Source organism: Sapajus apella, unplaced genomic scaffold (genome assembly GCF_009761245.1).
Source record: "Sapajus apella isolate SASKATOON/1434 unplaced genomic scaffold, GSC_monkey_1.0 scaffold192, whole genome shotgun sequence".
NCBI lineage: Eukaryota > Metazoa > Chordata > Mammalia > Primates > Cebidae > Sapajus > Sapajus apella.
Window position 1 is genome coordinate 682,217 of NW_022437132.1, and position 17,216 is coordinate 699,432.

The window sequence follows — 17,216 nt, forward strand, 5'->3', positions numbered from 1 at the left end:
GGGCGGGGCCAGCGGCTGCCGCTCAGGGGCTGGGCGGGGCCGGGGCGACCTCCGCCCCTCGCCAGGGGGTGGGGCCGGACCGCGGGCTGGGTGGGGGCGGGAGCGGTCGGTGGACTCCCGCCGCCTCCCTGTCCAGGTGCCCTACGTCGGCGCGAGCGCGCGGCAGGTGGAGCACGTGTTGTCGCTGCTGCGAGGCCGCCCTGGAAAAACGGTGGATCTGGGCTCTGGCGACGGCAGGATCGTAAGTGCCCGCGCCTGGCTCTTGGCCGCCCCACGCCCCCCACCTGCCGGCGGGCGCCCTGCCCCATCCCGTTTCCCACCTATCGGTGCCCACAGGTGCTGGCGGCCCACCGGTGCGGCCTCCGCCCCGCCGTGGGCTATGAGCTGAACCCGTGGCTGGTGGCTCTGGCGCGGCTGCACGCCTGGAGGGCCGGCTGTGCCGGCAGCGTACGCTATCACCGCGAGGATCTCTGGAAGGTAACCTGGGGAGCCCTGGCCACCAGCTGACACCTGCGAGGGCTGGGGGCCGGGACTCGGAATCTGCGGGGACCCCGTGCCCACCAGGCCTCTCCCCGGCTGGGGCAACGCCTCTTCCTGCAGGTGAGCCTGAGGGACTGCCGAAACGTGTCTGTGTTCCTGGCCCCTAGCGTGGTAGGTCCGGGGTTGCCAGCCCGCTGGGAAGTCCCTGCCGCACCCCAGGGTATTCACTGCCCTGAGGCCTGGGCCGGCCTGGGGGATGCTAAGCTTAGGCCTGGGAAGGGGGCGCGGGGTGGCTGCTTTCCGCTGGCCCCACGCTCTGTATTCTGCTCTTCTCTCCTTCAGCTCCCACTGCTAGAGGACAAGCTGCAGGCAGAGCTGCCTGCCGGGGCCCGCGTCGTGTCTGGGCGCTTCCCGCTCCCCACCTGGCAGCCAGTGGCCATGCTTGGCGAGGGCCTGGACCGAGTCTGGGCGTATGAGGTTCCTGGGGGCGGAGGAACCTCCGCTTGGGAGGCTGCTTCCTCTCAGTTGCCCCTGGACCAGGCTGCTCCTGGACCTACTACTGCCTCTGTCGCGGGGACCCCCATTTCTCAGGCAGGCTAAATGTTCAGACAGATAAAGACTCTGTGAGTTCTATCCTTATTCATGTTTTGGTGGGGGGGCTGGCTGGGAGGGCTCTGGGCTGGCTGTGACGGGATCTGCTCTGCTCCTCAGCAGACGAGCTAGTAGCTGCCGGTCCTTGGATCCTGGGGCTTGGCTGGAGGCACAGCCCCCACTTTCCAGGGGTCCCCTGCACTGGCCAGCTTCCTCAGCCTCAGGATTTCCTGCTTGTACCTGCTCAGAGGGACCAAGCTTTAAGTGACCTGCCCAGCTGTGGATGGGTCTGCCTCTAGCCCCCGAGATGGCCATCATCTTCCATTCCGGCCAGACCAGGGCCCTCGGGTCACACCCAGCTTCCCTCCCAAGCGCCCACCTGCCCAGGTGCTGATCCACGTACTCCTGAAGCTCAGAAAGTTGCTCTTCAGCCTTCGTGGCCCGGACCAGCAGCTGTGCCCGCTCCCGTTCCAGCTCTGCCTGGCATGGGGGTGTAGGGCATGAGCCGGGGCATGGTATCAGGGGGGCCCAGGCCAGCCCTTGCCTCCTACCTGGGTGCTGCGGGAAAACTCCCGGAGCTTCTGGTGGATCTGGGCCCAGGATTCAGCTTGCAGACCCCTGAGGGGAGGAGGAGGAGGAGTGGTTTCCAGAGCTGGTGTGGTGACACTGGGGCAGACCTGTGACTGCTAAGGTTCCCAGAACTGGGAGGGGACACCTCCTGGGAGTGAGTGAGGGACAGCGTGGCCCCCTGTGCTCCTGTGGCCCAGCCTAGGCCTTGGAGCCCTCTGTGCATGGGGTTGGTCCCCGGCCTGGGGGTCTGCTGGCTGCTCAGGGAGGGCTAAACCACAGGCCAGTCCAGACAGTACCCCAGCGTCAGCAGGATGCCACCCCACAGTGTACCCTAAACCCTGGGAGATGGTCCTTGGGGAGCCCTGCCCCTGGTACAGCTGCAAACATGGAGGCCCAGAGGCACAGGCTGGCTGGGGCACCCGGCACCCTGCTCCCGTCCTCAGGGCCTCCAGGTCTCAGTGGAGACGTTGCTCACGTGTGCTCTCCCAACCCTCCATGTTCAAGGCCCGCAGCAGGCCCCTTTTCCCTCTCCTGTGATTATCAGTGTCCCTGCTACCAGAGGGACCCGGGGGTGGGTACATGCCACTGAGTGCACTGCTGTGACCAGACCCTGGCCAGCAGGAGGCATGGTGGAGTAACTGGGGGACTCAGGGCTCTCTCCCTGCAGGCCTCCCCCACACCTGTGAGGGCACTCACTGTGGCTCTGATGCTCCCCTCTGGGTGGCATCACTGGGTCCCTTCTGTGGGCATGAGAGCAGCGCCCCAGGCCGGCCATGCTGCAGAGGTTTGTGGTGGGGACGCCTCAGTTGGCTGGACAAGGCAGGCCCCTCAGATGCCCGGGCCTGGGGTCTCTGTGGAGCCCAGGATGAAGCCTGGGGCAAGTTCTGGGGCTCTGTGCCTCTAGGCCAGTGTGGAGCAGCAGGTGGGTGGGAGATACCTGGGCCTGGAGTTTCTGGGGGTCTCCGGCCTCACCTGGTCCTCCCGCTGGCTGAAGTCAGTGACCAGCGGCATGGGCAGTGGTTCCAGGTCCGAGCTAGCTGCATCGAAAGTAGCTTTGGGGTTCCCAGGTACCCTGTCGGGGTAGGCCGGTGTCTGTGTGAGCCACTCCTGCTGCACACTCAGCTTTGCGGCACAGAGGCTGAGAGATGCCTCCCACCCCAGGCAGCGGTGTTAGGGCGAGGCCCACCTGTAGGCACCCAGCAGCTCCTCATGCCTGCGGCTCAGGTCTGCCAGCCGCTTTTGATAGGTGCGGGCGGCCCGGGCCAGCTGCTGTTCACGGCCGCGGTACGCTACCCGGATGTCCTCCAGAGTGGCTTCCAGGAATGTCCGGAGAGTCGTGCTGGCTGGTTCCTGGCCTGCACTGTCTGCGCGCTCCTGGAGGTGGTGGGCTGGTTCCGCATGGGGCCCACCCCATCTTTTCCAGCCATACCCCCCACCCCAGCAGACTGAGCAGTGTGGGGGCCCACGAGATGTCCCTGAAGTTGTCCAACATGCCCAGGCCAGGCTGGGCTCCCCAGGCCTCAGGGTGCTCCTGCAGGGCTCACCACCGCCTCCCGGGCACAGCGCTGCAGCCGCAGGACGTACTCCTCCTTCAGCTGCTTGAGCTGCAGTTGCAGCCGGGCATTCTCAGCCTCTGCCTGGTGGAGCTGGCCCTGGCAGCTGCATAGCACCTGGGGCAGAGGCAGCCCTCAACTTGTGTCCCAGGAATGGACCTGGATGGGCCTGTGGGGCCCCACCCTCCGGGTCTCCAAGCAGGCAGGGCAGGGCCTCACCACAGCCTGTGTGGCCAGTTGATGCCCGGCTGCCCTGGCCTCCTCTCGGGCTCCCTGCAGCTGCTGGCCCAGGGCTGCCCTGAGGACATGGGGTGAGGCTCAGCAGGCCCACGGTGGGTGAGGGGTTCTCTGCTCCGCAGTGGGGCCCTGCTGAGCTGTCCAGGCCCCAGGTGAGATGGCCACTCACACACGAGTCTCCAGTGCCTGCTGCCGGGCCTCCTGACGCTCCAGTGCCCACTTTACTTCTTCCTGAAGCTGCCCCTGGCCCCCCAGCAGCTGTGGGGCACACAAGGCTGGTGGATGAGAGCCTAGGCTTGGGGTCCCCTGTGCTGCCCTCTCCCCTGAGCTAGGGGGCTGCACACTCACGCCACTCCCCAGCCTCTGCTGCTTGTTCCGGGGACTAGTGAAGTCCTTGGGCTGCACCTGAATAGAAGGGAGGCAGGAAGGACCAAGGGGTGGGTGAGCCCCGGTCTCACTGAGTCTCCTGCTGAGGCTTCCATCTGGCCTCTCCCAGCCAGGCCCTCCATATGACCTGGAGTCTGCGGTCATCAGAGTGTCCAGGCTCCTGGGCTTTGTGTCTGCGCCCTTGGGCTAGTGCCCGGCAGTGCCGGGGGTCAGCCTCCAGCTCCAGCACCCGGCTCTCCAGCCGAAGGATCTGTGGGACAACTGGCATGAGCGGTGCACCTGCCTGCGGGCTGCTGGGGGAGGTGAGCATCAGCCCAGCACACGCCTGGGCACACAGCATGCATGGGGCAGGCTGAGACCCACGGGTGGCACTCTCACGTGCACGCCCACACAGGGCACATGTCCTGGGCCTGCACCCCTGTTTCTTGTGCACTGAGGGTGGCACATGGCTGCTCACCTCACTCTTCAGCTGGAAGATTTCAGCCTCGTGCTGCTCCTGCAGGCGGTGGGTTGTGATCTGAATGTCAATGAGCTCCTTGGAGATCTGTGGGCGGCCAGGTGAGAGGTGGCATCTGCGGGGTCTGCCGGCACCCTCCCTCCTCCGCACCCTGGGCACCCACACCCACCTGCAGCTGCTGCTCCTCACTCAGTGCTAGACCTGGCGGGACCTCTGCCCCCAGGCTGGTGGCCCAGGCTGTGGTGCCCCCAGGAGCTCCTGGCAGCCAGTCCTTGGCTCGTGGCACAACCTGGAGAGGCACCACCACCCATTCCCCAGGGTGGGCTGTGGCCCCACTCCCATGCAGTCACCAGCCCTGTTCCCCACCTGGCTAGGCTGCAAAAGTCCTTCCCCTAGCTGAGATCAGACCCACAGTACAGGGACCTGCACCCTCCTGGCCTCTGCGGGAAAGGGCAGACTCCAGCCCCATGGAAGGAGCTGCAGCTTCCCCTAGGACTCACATTCTCCACCCGCCGAAGGGGAGGTCCTGGCCTGGGGCCTGTGGTGGCTGTATGCTCCATAGGCGAGGGGACCCTGGCCTGCTCCGAGCCGGGTATCGCCTCCACGCCTGGCCTCCCTGTGGCTGCCGCTGCCACCACAAGCACTGCTGCGCGCGTTGCCAAGGCCTCTGTTGGTCCCAGGAAACTGCCAGGGCCCTGCCCACAGGGGCAGGGCAAGACCCACGATTGTGGAGGGGAAGGACAGCTCTTCCTCTCTGTGCCTCCGTTTCCCCCTCTGGGGAATGCGGCCCAGCGCTCCCTGCACATTCCCTGTGGGGGTGGAACCAGGTGCGTGAAAGCACTCAACCTGGGCGCGGCGACAAGCACGCGGGACGGAGCGCGCTACCCGCACGCAGAGTGCTCTGGGCCACACTCGTTGGACACCTTCTGTGAACCTTGCAGTGCTGGCTGAGCCCCGGGACGCGAAGGTGAACAAACTGGACTGATCTCTGCACCTCCGGCCTGAGAAGTGGGGGGGCAGACGTCCCCATTTGGGACAGAGAACTCGGAACCGACTGGCTCAGCCCGGGCTCCTGAGGGCTTCCTGGAGGAGGTGCCAGCGCCAGGCCCGGCGGGGTCAGAACGTGCGCGCGGCGCCCCACCGGGCACGCGCGCACCCTTGGCGGGCCTTGTGGTCTCACGGCGCGCAGGATCCCGGCCGGGCGGAGGCGAGGCGCGTCCGCGGAGGGGGGCGGTTGGCGGCTCCCGAGCCCAACGCCGCACTCCGTCCGGACCCCGTGACCGGCGGCCGAGGCCCCGCCTCCATCTGTCCGTCCTTCGGGCCGTCCGCGCAGCCGTGCGGGTGAGGCGGGCGGCGGGGAAACGCGGCTGCCTAGGGTCGGGGTCTGGCGGCGGGGCGGGGCCTGGGAGGAAGGCGGGGCCTTCGGGGGCCGGGGCTCGGGCTGGGGGCGGGGCCGGGGCGGGTTCGGGAGGGGCCGGGTTCCGCTCTCGAAGGAGCCGGGCGCGTGGAATTCCACGCGAGTGCCGGGGAGTTCCTGGGGAGCCTCCAGTCTCCTCCTCTGCACCCCCGCGTGTTGACTGACCCGCCTCGCACAGCCCTTCCTAAGGTGTGGAGAGCGGGCCCCGCCCTGAAGGGGCACCGTGGGCTGGGGGGCCTGTTTTGGAGCAGGCACCCGTGGCCGAGCTCCGCGGTCATGAAGGTCAAGGTCATCCCAGTGCTTGAGGACAACTACATGTACCTGGTCATCGAGGAGCTCACGCGCGAGGCGGTGGCCGTGGACGTGGCCGTGCCCAAGAGGGTGAGGGCAGGCCGCGGGTGGCAGGGACCCGGCAGTGCCCCCCAGAGCCTCCCCGACCCCCTGGCATGAGCGGTCCCCACGTGCTCTGCTCTTCGGGCGTCACTGGCGGCTGGGGTTGCTCGATTATCTCGGGGCTCCCTAAAGTTAGGGCGCCTCTGGCCTCCGCCCTTCCCCTGCTGCCTGGCCATCCCCGCACGTGCAGGGGCGCAGCTACTGCCCACTGGGTCCCCGCTCTCCGGCGCTGCCCGGGGTCCTGGCCGGCCTGGGGCGCTGAGCGCGTCGGACCTGGCGCCCCGATATGGAGAGGAAGGGAATGGCCCACTGGGACCGTCTGTGTCATCACCACTCCCATCCCTTTCAGCTGCTGGAGATCGTGGGCCGGGAGGGGGTGTCCCTGACCGCCGTGCTGACCACCCACCATCACTGGTGAGCGCCGGCGGGGCGGGAGGAAGCGCGAGGACGCCGCCCCGCCCCACCCGGACCTGACCTGGCCCCGCCCGCCCGTCCGCAGGGACCACGCGCGGGGAAACCCGGAACTGGCGCGGCTGCGTCCCGGACTGGCGGTGCTGGGCGCGGACGAGCGCATCTTCTCGCTGACGCGCAGGCTGGCGCACGGCGAGGAGCTGCGGGTGAGCGCGCGCCCCCGGGAGGGCGGGGTGTGCGCCCCGGGACCGCCCGCCCTCACGGGTCCGCCTGCTCCTCCGCCGCAGTTTGGGGCCATCCACGTGCGCTGCCTCCTGACGCCCGGCCACACCTCCGGCCACATGAGCTACTTCCTGTGGGAGGACGATTGCCCGGACCCCCCCCGCCCTATTCTCGGGTACCCGCCGCGCGGAGCGCGCCCACCCCGCCTCCCGCCGGCCCCGCCCCCTCTGCTCTGACCCGCCCTCCCCCGCCAGGGGACGCGCTGTTGGTGGCCGGCTGCGGCTCGTGCCTGGAGGGCAGCGCCCAGCAGATGTACCAGAGCCTGGCCGAGCTGGGCACCCTGCCCCCCGAGACGGTGAGCGGGACTGGGCCCTCCCCTCCTTTCCCGTGGGCACAGCCCCCACGCTCCGCACCGGCACTGCGCTGGGGTGCGGAGTCAATGCCCACCAGAGGGCAGACCGGGCGGGGGAGGCCAGGCAGCGGCGCGAGCACTGCCCGGCTTCCCGGCCGCGTGCGCGCTCACCGAGGCTCTTCCTCCAGAAGGTGTTCTGCGGCCACGAGCACACGCTCAGCAACCTGGAGTTTGCGCAGAAGGTGGAGCCCTGCAACGACCACGTGAGAGCCAAGCTGTCCTGGGCTAAGGCACGGCCCCTTCCCGCCTCGGCTGGAGGGTGGGGGAGGACGGGCTTCGGGGGCTCTCAGACAAGCCCCAATGATGACCAGGGCCTGTGGTCACTCCAGAAGAGGGACGAGGACGATGTGCCCACGGTGCCCTCGACTCTGGGCGAGGAGCGCCTCTACAACCCCTTCCTGCGGGTGGCGTGAGTATGGCTGTTGTCTGGGGCCTCGGCAGGCATTGGGACCCTTAGGAAGGCATCTGGGGGCCTCGTGGAGGGCTGAGCGTCCCTGGCTCGGGGGAGGCTGCTCATTAAGTGTCTTCCTGCCCACCCTCCCGCGTCGGCGGTGGGCCCCGCGCCTCACTGCACCCCTCCCGCAGAGAGGAGCCGGTGCGCAAGTTCACGGGCAAGGCGGTCCCCGCCGACGTCCTGGAGGCGCTCTGCAAGGAGCGGGCACGCTTCGAACAGGCAGGCGAGCCGCGGCAGCCACAGGCACGGGCCCTCCTTGCGCTGCAGTGGGGGCTCCTGAGTGCAGCCCCCAACAAGTGAGCGCCCCCCCAGACCCTCACACGGCTGGGTCTCACATCCCTCTTCGCGACCTCAGCCAGCTGGACTCACGCAAGGGGCACCTCTGGAAGCTTCTTCGAGGCTCTGGCCTGCCAGCTGCCCAGCCTCAGAGGGTGGACGTGCATGACCACTCTGTCAGGCCCGTGTGGGCCTGGAGACCTGGGTGTTTGGGAAGTGGGGTGCACGGAGCTTCTGAACCTTGAATAAAGCCGTTCTCCGTGCTGGCAGACGTGCCAGGAGAGTAGCTGTTTTCACAGGCGCATTTGAGGAGGGTGCCTTTATTAGACGTAAGCGCTAGGAGATGGGCCTTGTGGGGACCTGGCTGGGGGATGTTGCAGCCAGTGATGCCCGCTGTTGTCCTCGGCTCGCCCCTCGGGGCTTGCCCCCTGCTTTCCAGGGGGCCCGGTGGGACCAGCTCTGTCTCCCACCTTCGCAGAGCTTCAGGGGAAGCCTCTAGAAGTTGGGGGTGATAACCCATCTTGTTCTGTCTCAGGCAACCCCAGGACAGGCTGAAGCGTCTCACACACTTGGGTTTATCTGTGGGCCGCAGCCCAGGGACAGCAGAAGGGGCTCTGGAACCTCGGGGAGCCTTCTGTTGCCTGGGCAGCCCCACCCCACCTGGGCAGAGCCAGAGGCACCCGGACTGGAGGTGATGGGGCAGCTGCAGTCCTGGCCAGTCCTGGCTCCTACTTGGGTCCCAGCACACCCTGCAACTCACTGAGAATTTTGGGGGAGCCCTGGGGTCTTGTGTCACGCACGCACAAGGCCTCCTGGGAGTGCGGGTCCCGCTGCCCCTACCACCGGATGCCCAGGCCAGTGCTGGCCTTCTCCACGGCGTGGTACTGCGTGTGCAGCAGGCAGCACGCACGCTCCGAGTCCGTGCCCTGCAGCCAGTGCGTGTACAGCTCCTGAACCCCAGGTGCGTCCTCGGGCGCCTCCACCCGGACCATGCCGTACAGCCTCTCCACGTGCTGGAGGAGCTCCCTGCTGGGCCGGTCTGGGGCCTGGAGCTGGCCCCCACCATTCAAGCAGCCTGTGGCAGAGCAGACGGGACACGTGGGTCACAGCACGCGCCCTGGCCGAGCCTCCTGACCACCGGGAGCAGGGAGGTGACCGGGCGCCTGTGCCCCACTTCTTCCCACTCCCAGCCTGCTGGACGGTGGCCCACCGCTCTGGTCCCAGGAGGGGCCCTCGTGCGCCGTCCCTCTCGGGAGCTACCTGAGGGGCAGGCCATGACCTCCACGTAGTGGTAGGGGCAGCGCCCACGCTTGAGCCTCTGCACCAGGTTCTGGATGTTTCGGAAGCCGTAGGCCATTGCAAAGTGCAGCAGCACCTGGCCTTCCTTCTCCAGCGTCACCTCCTGGAAGTCCTTGTTCCTGGGGGCACAGACGGGGTTTGTCTATGTGGTACAGCCCCCCGGTTCCGGCCCGCCTGGATGGGGAGGCCTGCTGGGGCCAGGAGACGACCAGGCAGCTCTCAGTGCTCCCTCCCTCTCTACTGGGCAGGGTGAAGGACAAGGACAGACAGAGAGGGTGGAAAGCTCACTTCCACGAGTCCAGCAGGTGACCTCACCCCCAGCCTTGGGCTCCCTATCTGTAAGATGGGCCTCCCTCCCCAGGAATGTCTGTGAGGCCCCAGCCCTCCCTCCTGGGACACGGCCTCACATGCCCCAGGCCAGGTACCTGCCACCCTTGCCCATGCTGGCCTCTTGGGCTCAGGGTCCCCATTCCCCACAATGGGCAGACTGAGGCCTGGAGCACTGTGGTGCATTCACAGCCAGGAAGGCCCTGCCTGTGCCCAGGGTCCCCTCCAAACCCTGCAGGCCGTGCTCCAGCCAGCCTGCCTCTGCGGGAGGACCCCAGGCCGAGGCAGCAGCCCGAGGAAGGCAGTGGGCAGTGTGGCCCCTCCGCCCAGAGATCTGGCCCATCCCACTGACCTCAGGGGTTTGTAGGTAACCTCAGCCACTTGGATTCCAAAGAGCTCTTGGGCCGCATGCCGGAACACGTGCTCCAGGTAGCCCCCCGAGCCCCCTCCCCGATGGCTGGTGGGCTCCTCTGCAGAGGCTCCGCTGCACCTGGCAAGGAGGGAGAGGCCTCAGCACAGTTGTGGCTGCTGCCTGCCGACCTCCCGAGCATGTGAGTGTTTGCATTTCCAGGTGGGGGACAAGTCACAGGCACAGAGGAACAGCTCTTGCGTCCCTGGCCATCACGGGAGGCCGGCCACTTCCTGGCCACCATGGGGGCTCAGCCACTACTTTTTTTTTTGAAATGGAGTTTGTCTTTGTTGCCCGGGCTGGAGTGCAGTGGCGTGATCTCGGCTCACTGCAACCTTCGTCTCCCAGGTTCAAGCGATTCTCCTACCTCAGCCTCCTGAGTAGCTGGGACTACAGGTGCCCACCACCACTCCCGGCTAGAGTTTGTATTTGTGGTAGAGACAGGGTTTCAACATGTTGGCCAGGTTGGTCTTGAACTCCTGACTTCAGGTGATCCACCCACCTCAGCCTCCCATAGTGCTGGGATTACAGGCGTGAGCCACAGCTCCTGGCCACTCAGCCACTTCTGTGGACGCTGAGATGGGCCGTGGGGAAGCAGGCGCAGAGCGGGGAGGGGGCAGGGGATGCTTCTCCAGAGGCAGCGTTAGATGCTAAAATAATGGTTCTTGGTGCCAGACATACGTACAGGCTGTCCAGAGGGTGGGGCTCCAGGTCACGCAGGGAGACGCCCTCTTCCTCCAGCAGCCTGAAAACTTCTCCTGCAAGGAAGCCATAGCACAGACGCCCTTCCACTGAGATCCGGAAACCAAGTCAGAGAACAGCCAAGCTACCTGCCTCCCTAGCAGTCGTCTGCAGTTTGGCCCTAGAGGGTCCCAAATGTCCACCCCAGCCCATGGTGGGAGGCCAGACCCGGTCACTTCTGAAGCCCCTCTGGAGGCTGCCTGGTCCTGCCCAGGGAGGTGTGGTGGCGGGCGTGGCCGCTGTGCCCATCCAGCATCCGTCTGTCCAGCCTCTCGGGCAGTTTGCTTTTCTGCCTTATATTTGGGAGGCTCGGGGCTGCTCAGCTCAGGAATGGGTGAGTAATGGGAGCTGAAGGGGCTGCACTGGAGAATCGCCTCCGCCTCCAAGGACTCATTTCAGAGCCAACAAGGAGGTGCTGTGGGGGCCCATCTGCACAGGTCCCCAAGACGGGCTCCAAGGGGAGAGAAGGGGGTACGCGACCCCCCAAGCTCCAGCCAGGGCCCCTGTAGGCAGGATCCTGGGCAGTCGCCACCTGTGCCTGGGGCTCAGGAACCAGGCCAGGAGGCTGGAGGGCTGGCTCAGGGCCGCCCGGCGTGACTGCACCTGTGGTGAGGACACAGTCCACGTCCCGTGTCTGGTGCTCCTCGTTGAAAAAGTCGGGTCTGGAGGCTTCCAGCTTCTTGTCATAGCAGGGCATCACCGTGACGTGGTAGACCTTGTCAGGGGTCAAGTGCTATGGGGAGAAAGCAAGCCTAGTCTCCCCAGTCCCAGCAGTGAGGTGGCCGAGGCGCGGCCTGGATCTCAGCCATCCTGCAGCCAGGCCAGACCCTGAGGGACCACCAGCCTCACCCTGTTTCCCAGCAAGCCTCCTGCTGGCTCTTTGGATGTGTCCCCGGACAGGACGGGCCCTGGCTGTCACAGAAAATGACACTGACCCGTTCCCAGCATGCCTGTGCCCCCTAACAGCCAAGGCCAATGGAGGAGAAGGGGCCTCCCACGGCTCAGCTCAGGCCCTCTCACTGCGTGATGTCACCGGGAACCAACCAGCCCAGGTGAAATTCTGCGTCCAGATGGGCGGGAGGGGCTGCAGGGGACGGGCGCTCCAGGCCCAGGCACCGCCAGGGCCACCCTCGCCCTCTTCCGCCCCCTGCTGGCTGAGTGGCATCAGGCTCAGATCCCGCTGGGCCTCAGGTGGGGGCCCTGCTGGGTGTGCTCGTGGACCTGGTAGCCCAAGGGGTGGGCGCCTAGCCTGGGTTGCCCGGAGCCTCCGGCTCCCTCAGCCTCAGGCCTGGCTGCCTCTGGGTGAGTGGTAGGCACCTCTGAATCAGAACATGGTGCTCTGTTGCCCAGCCGGAGGGGAAGGGCCTGGACCAGGAAGGAAGGAGGGCGGAGGTGCGCCCGGGAAGGCAGAACCCACGCAGAGGACTCTGATTCTTGCAGCCTCGCAGCCAGCGGCCAGCGCGGTCACTTCCGGCTGCTCCCCAGCCTGAGCCTGGGGCTGGCCCAACGCTGTTACCTGCTGCTGTGCAAAGAAGTCCTTGACCAGGGAGCCCATGACCTGCTGCGGCGACCGGGCGGTGCTGATGTGGGGCAGGATGAAGCTGCCGTGGGTCTTCTCGGCGTAGCAGATCCAGCCTGAGGTGACAGGGGCACGTGGGGCTGGCGGAGGCGCACGGCAGCCTCTGCACCCACCGGTGGCAGCACCACATTCCAGGGGCGGCCCACTGGCACAGATCACGGTGACGCAAAAGAGCGCCGGTTCCTGTTCTCTCCCACCCCCGTGTGGGGCTTGGGTACAGGCGGGCACTGCCTAGGGGACCTGAGGTGACTTCGGGCGGCTCCCAAGGCAGGCAGCTCCTTCTCCAGAAAAGGCCACGTGAGCCGACGCTTCTAACCTGTCCTTCAGAACCGCCTGTGTCCCCAGCCCCCACCCCACCTTGTCATTGCTGTCCACATGTCCCGTTTTCACTTCACTTGAACTTGACCCTCACCACCTGCACGTGAGCACACCTGGGCAGGCGGAGGCCAGCACGGGCAGGGCCTGTCCTCGGAATCGCCGCACGAACTCTCGCTGGCTCTCCAGGAGGCTGAAGTTCCTTGAGAAGGCTGTGTCGAAGACGAAGTGCACCCCTGGAAGGAGGGGCCTGTGTAAGCCCACGCAGGACGCCCACTCACGCACAAGCCAGCATGCGGAGCCCCGTGGTGCTGCTGGGGGGCCATGTGTGGTAGGTGTCCACTTCCCATGCCAAAGCATCAGTGCCACCGTGGTGACCTCCTGAAGCCACCCTCCTGGCTCAGCGTGGCTGATCCAGGGAACTGCCATGTACGCTGCTCCTGGTGACCCTCCCTAGGGCACAGCAGGACACTGCCTGCTGGACTGGCCCCTCGGACTCTGCACAGCGTTGACCCCACACGCAGCAGGACTCCTGGAGCACCTGCTGGCTCCAAGCCCACCAATTAGAGCTGCTCGGTAAACCTGCTGAGCGTGCCCTGGATCCCAGCAGGCACCGGCCCGGGGCTCCCTCCCTCTCCCTGCCTGACCCGCCATTCCTACCTCAAATAACCCCTGGTCAGACCACTGGCCTTGGACTCACTGTGCCCCACCTGCCCGTGATCTGGAGGTAAAAATCTTTGGACTTGCTTCCTATTTAGGTGGGGACTAAACCCACACCTTCCACCTGGAGAACCAGGGGCTGCTCCAGGCTGCATTCTCCCCGGGACACCGGCTCCCAGAGCAGGAGCACTGTCAGGCAGCAGCTGCATGTGGGTCAGACAGGAGCCACGGGGCACCTGCCAGTGTAAACAGGTTTCCTGTGTGAGGGACCCGGCGCGGTGGATGCCAGGCAGTCTGCTAGGTGCCAGGCGCACAGCCCTCCCTCACAGGAGTGAAGGGTGGGACACGGTGGTTCCGGTGAAAGAGGCAGGGCAGCCAGCCATGGGGCACTGCAGCCTGGTTAGCTGGGGCCTCTTGACACCCAGGTCCTCCCCCAGCCCCATGCCAGGCACACAAGCGAACTCAAGCGAAGCCGACCTGAGCTGAACCTGACAGAGCCCTGGAGAGAGCGCCTTAATCACATCAGCTAAAAAGTACCCGGAGGCGGTGAGCCCAGCTTAGAGAAAGTGCACAGCCAGAATGCAGACGTTTTCTGCTCGGAGGCGCTGCTCTCAAATGTCAAATCAAAACTTCAGGCTGAGGTCACAGAGGGAATACACAGTTCCCGTGGCGCTGAAGTTCAGAGCGGGGTGGCGTGTCAGTGACTTGGAGGCCCGAGGAGCGTTGGCTCACTCAGACGCCCCCTTGGTTTGGAGCTGCAGCGTGTACCCCGGGTTCAAAGCCTACCTATTTTTTTAAAGAATGAGGTTAATTTCCTGGCAGTGTCTGTGGGATTCAGCTGGAACCGTGCAGCCAGCGATGCTCTAGATTGTGGCGACACAGAAACCACAACCAGCCTCTGCTGACCGGGCGCCGCCGCCTGCAAAGCAAGTGGGAGACGCTGCTCACTGTGCTGGCCTCACTCCCGTTCCCGGGGCCAGAGCGGCGTGGTGCAGCGTCGGCTGGGGAGAGGGCACGCGAGCTCCATCAACGGTTTCTTTTTTTAGAAAGAGTCTCGCTCTGTTGCCTAGGCTGGAGTGCAGTGCTGTGATCACGGCTCCCTGCAACCTCCGCTTCCCAGGTTCAAGAGATCCTGTGCCTCGGCCTCCTGGGTAGCTGGGATTACAGCATGAACCACTGTACCTAGCCAGGGGTGTCATTTTTTGTTTGTTTGTTTTTAGAGTCTGTCACCCAGGCTGGAGTGCAGTGGCATGATCTTGGCTCACTGCAACCTCTGTCTCCTGGGTTCAAGCACTTCTGCCTCAGCCTCCTGAGTATCTGGGACTACAGGTATGCACCACCACACCCGGCTAATTTTTGTATTTTTGGCAGAGATGGGGTTTTACCAAGTTGGCTCGGGCAGTCTTGAACTCCTGACCTCAGGTGATCCACCCACCTCGGCCTCCCAAAGTGCTGGGATTACAGGCGTGATCCACTGCACCCAGCAAGGGAGTCATTCTGATTATGCTTAGAACCAAAGTCTGGGGCCTGACATGTTACCGCCGGAGCAGACTGATAAGTAAATCACTGAGATGCCAGGCCTCAAAAAGGCAGGCGCCACCTGCAGACACAAGACGGTGACACCTGACGAGCTGCCCTTGGCAAAACGTGTTGTCGTCGGCTGCTGGGGTGGATTTCAGGTTAAAGCAGAGTCCCCAGGCTGCCCACCACTTACCCTGTTAGCATCTAGAACCTTCTTCAGCTCCTCATGGCTCTGCTGGGTGATGAGCACGGTCTCTGCGGAGGTGACGCAGCCACTGCACGCCAGGCAGTCGTTCAGCGAGACCTTGGCCTTCTCCAGCCTCCGGGTCCCACCGTCCTGCGAGGCAGAAGAACTGGGTGCGCAGGGGCCCCCTCCACACGAGGACGGCGGAGTCCTTGCTCGTAACCAACAACCAACACAGTTGCCGGCTGGGCTTGTGTGCCACTTAATTTTTAAAAATCAGATTACGTATTAGAAAAACGCGCATCCACGCGCTAGCTTTTCCTAATGCCCTCGAGGTGGACTTTTTGGTATGACTTGGTGAGTGCATGAGAATCACATGAATAAGGCTCCATTGGTGTCCCCGCGGAGCGGCAGCCACCCCGCCCGCCCAAGGTGTCCTACTCTTTGCGAGTGACGGATCTGAACTAGAAAGCCTTACGCAGTTAGAACTAGGGGGAACGGACAGACAGGATCCACCATCTCTGCAAAATAGCCCCTGTGCTGAGCAGATCAAGCTCGCTGTTCCGCCTAGGTGCTGCCCACTCACCTGCCCCAGGCACCCTGACCCCCAGCCTCCCAGACGGCAGGCAAATTCTACCGGTGGGAATGGACTCGTGAGACGTAGAGTGTCTCAGGGTCAATGCTCCGAGCAGGGAGGAAGCAGAGAAAAGTGTTTCAGATCAGCCGAGCAGGTGAGACGGTGGAGTAGCCTCCGGTGCCTTACTTGGTTAACTTGGAAGTAGCTCCCGTCATCTTCAATGCGAATCTTGGCCACGCCACTTCCCAGCCTTTTTTCCACATTCACAGGCTTGATGCACTCCTAGATCAGGAAGACACCCCAAGTCAGGGCCTGTGAGGGGGCAGAGGCTCTCGGGGAGGCAGGGCCTCGAGGACGGCTGCCGGGACACACGGCCTGAAGGCTCTGCCGGGTGGCGTACACTCAGGGGCTGAGGCTGGCCCCAGTGTCTTCCTCCTGCCCACCGCTCTCACACAGGGCACGGGTTTCCAACTTCCTGCGGCATTGAAGGTCCCAGTCTGCACGAAGGCCAGCGCTAATGGCGGCTGCAAACTCCCCACCCACGGAGATAACACCCACAAGGACCTTCACACCGTTCATGTGAACAGGAGGCATGACCAACACAGAGGCCAGAGTGTCGCGCCGGTGTGTGCTTGGATCTGTGTGGCGGTCACCTCTTGCCCAGTGCCCAGGAAACGAGTTCATTTCTCTCCCTTCTCCTTGATCCTAGAGAACCCTATCAGCCCAGAAAGCCGCCTCCCAGCAGCCCGCCTCTGGCCCCGCACAGCTGCTGGTCATGGATAGGCAGGTGCACCGAGATAAGGGCGCCTGCGGCCTCCCGGGTTCAAGGGCAGCTGTCCAGCCCACCCGGGCGACGTCAAGGGCAGCTCTACCGAGGAGCCATCGCGGGGCGTCCAGCGGGCCCGCCACCGCCCTCAGCTGAGGTGGGGTCCCCGCCGCGTCCGTTTATGCGATGTAAAGGCTGTGTCGGGTTAGGGTCAGGGTTAGGGTCAGGGTTAGGGTCAGGGAGGGGTGGGAGCCGTCTCCGCGCCTCCCCTGGGCCGGGCAGGCTGACGCGAGCCCGCGACCCCTGGACCCTCCCACACAGCCCGCCCGGACACCGGGGGGCACAGGAGTGGGCTGGGGGACGCCGCCCTCCCTGGCCTCAGTTTCCCTGTTGGTAAGATGCGGGCCGCGGTGTCTGAGGTCCCGCGCCGGGGCCTGCGGCCCCGACCGGGCTCCCGGGATTCGGATCTCATTCCTCAGGAGAGGAAGTGGGGCGCAGAGCAACCTCCCTCCGCGCGAGAGGGCACCCGAGCGCAGCCTCGTCCCCGCCCGCCCAGGCCGGCCCACCTGAGACGGCCCGATGAAGTCATTCAGGTCCGTCAACTGCAGCGCCCCGCTAAAGGGCGACGCCATGACGGCCGCACTGCCGCCGCGCGCAGGCGTCGCCAAGCGGCGCGAAACAACGGGTCTGTTCCGCCACGCTGCCGGAAAGCGCCCCCGGAGCGCATGCGCGCCTTGCCCCGCGGCCGGCGCCCTCTGCTGGCGAGCCCGGAGACTGCGGCTCCCCGGCCGCCCGCGGGAACCCGGGACCGACCCCTTCCTGCGCCTCCCGCGCGTCCCGGGCCCCGGGCCTGGGATCCGGGGGGCGGCCGGGCAGCGCCGCGGCTCCGGCCCGGAGTGTCCCCGCCTTGACGAGGAAGCGGAGGGGATCCTCGCTCGCCCACTTCGTCATCCGCTGCGTCCCTGCGGACCAGGTGCT

The 17,216-nt window shown here is 65.6% G+C and overlaps 4 protein-coding genes across 12 annotated transcripts in view; 2 read left to right on the forward strand and 2 right to left on the reverse strand.

The window, feature by feature from the left end:
• The window catches only part of ANTKMT (adenine nucleotide translocase lysine methyltransferase), a 1,732-nt gene extending 619 nt beyond the window's left edge, over positions 1–1,113 (forward strand). Inside the window, exons 2-5 of one of the 3 annotated variants that reach the window (XM_032269461.1) lie at positions 137–241; positions 337–477; positions 601–732; positions 823–1,113. In XM_032269461.1, coding sequence (XP_032125352.1) covers positions 137–241; positions 337–477; positions 601–732; positions 823–1,080 — 636 coding nt within the window. In that variant the 3' untranslated portion in view covers positions 1,081–1,113. The remainder of the gene's footprint in view (positions 1–136; positions 242–336; positions 478–600; positions 733–822) is intronic. The other 2 variants (XM_032269463.1, XM_032269464.1) reach the window with 2 other exon arrangements.
• Positions 1,108–5,483, reverse strand: CCDC78 (coiled-coil domain containing 78). 7 transcript variants are annotated; one of them, XM_032269453.1, is made up of 14 exons: positions 4,776–5,483; positions 4,445–4,564; positions 4,276–4,362; positions 3,946–4,068; positions 3,780–3,836; positions 3,601–3,689; positions 3,414–3,492; positions 3,186–3,311; positions 2,828–3,015; positions 2,614–2,713; positions 2,338–2,417; positions 1,623–1,689; positions 1,451–1,551; positions 1,108–1,311 (listed from the first exon to the last, which is right to left on the reverse strand). In XM_032269453.1, the coding sequence occupies exons 1-14, from the start codon at positions 5,079–5,081 to the stop codon at positions 1,200–1,202; spliced, it is 1,635 nt and encodes a 544-aa protein (XP_032125344.1). In that variant the 5' UTR covers positions 5,082–5,483; the 3' UTR covers positions 1,108–1,199. The 7 variants fall into 7 exon arrangements, with proteins under 7 accessions (XP_032125344.1, XP_032125343.1, XP_032125348.1 ...); XM_032269452.1 differs by having other exon boundaries at positions 3,780–3,838; positions 3,942–4,068; XM_032269457.1 differs by having other exon boundaries at positions 1,451–1,547; positions 3,601–3,836.
• Positions 5,484–5,492: 9 nt separating this feature from the next.
• Positions 5,493–8,113, forward strand: HAGHL (hydroxyacylglutathione hydrolase like). Its single transcript, XM_032269460.1, is given in 9 exon segments — positions 5,493–6,073; positions 6,435–6,499; positions 6,585–6,702; positions 6,784–6,873; positions 6,875–6,893; positions 6,973–7,073; positions 7,259–7,360; positions 7,460–7,539; positions 7,716–8,113. Coding segments are annotated over 9 exon segments (849 nt in total). The 5' UTR covers positions 5,493–5,968; the 3' UTR covers positions 7,885–8,113.
• A 35-nt stretch (positions 8,114–8,148) lies between these two features.
• Positions 8,149–16,913, reverse strand: CIAO3 (cytosolic iron-sulfur assembly component 3). Its single transcript, XM_032269458.1, has 11 exons — positions 16,805–16,913; positions 15,659–15,754; positions 14,905–15,048; positions 13,977–14,109; positions 12,647–12,766; positions 12,153–12,271; positions 11,240–11,369; positions 10,581–10,653; positions 9,839–9,976; positions 9,121–9,278; positions 8,149–8,935 (listed from the first exon to the last, which is right to left on the reverse strand). Exons 1-11 carry the CDS (start codon positions 16,868–16,870, stop codon positions 8,697–8,699), a joined length of 1,416 nt encoding a protein of 471 aa, XP_032125349.1. The 5' UTR covers positions 16,871–16,913; the 3' UTR covers positions 8,149–8,696.
• Positions 16,914–17,216: the final 303 nt, after the last annotated feature.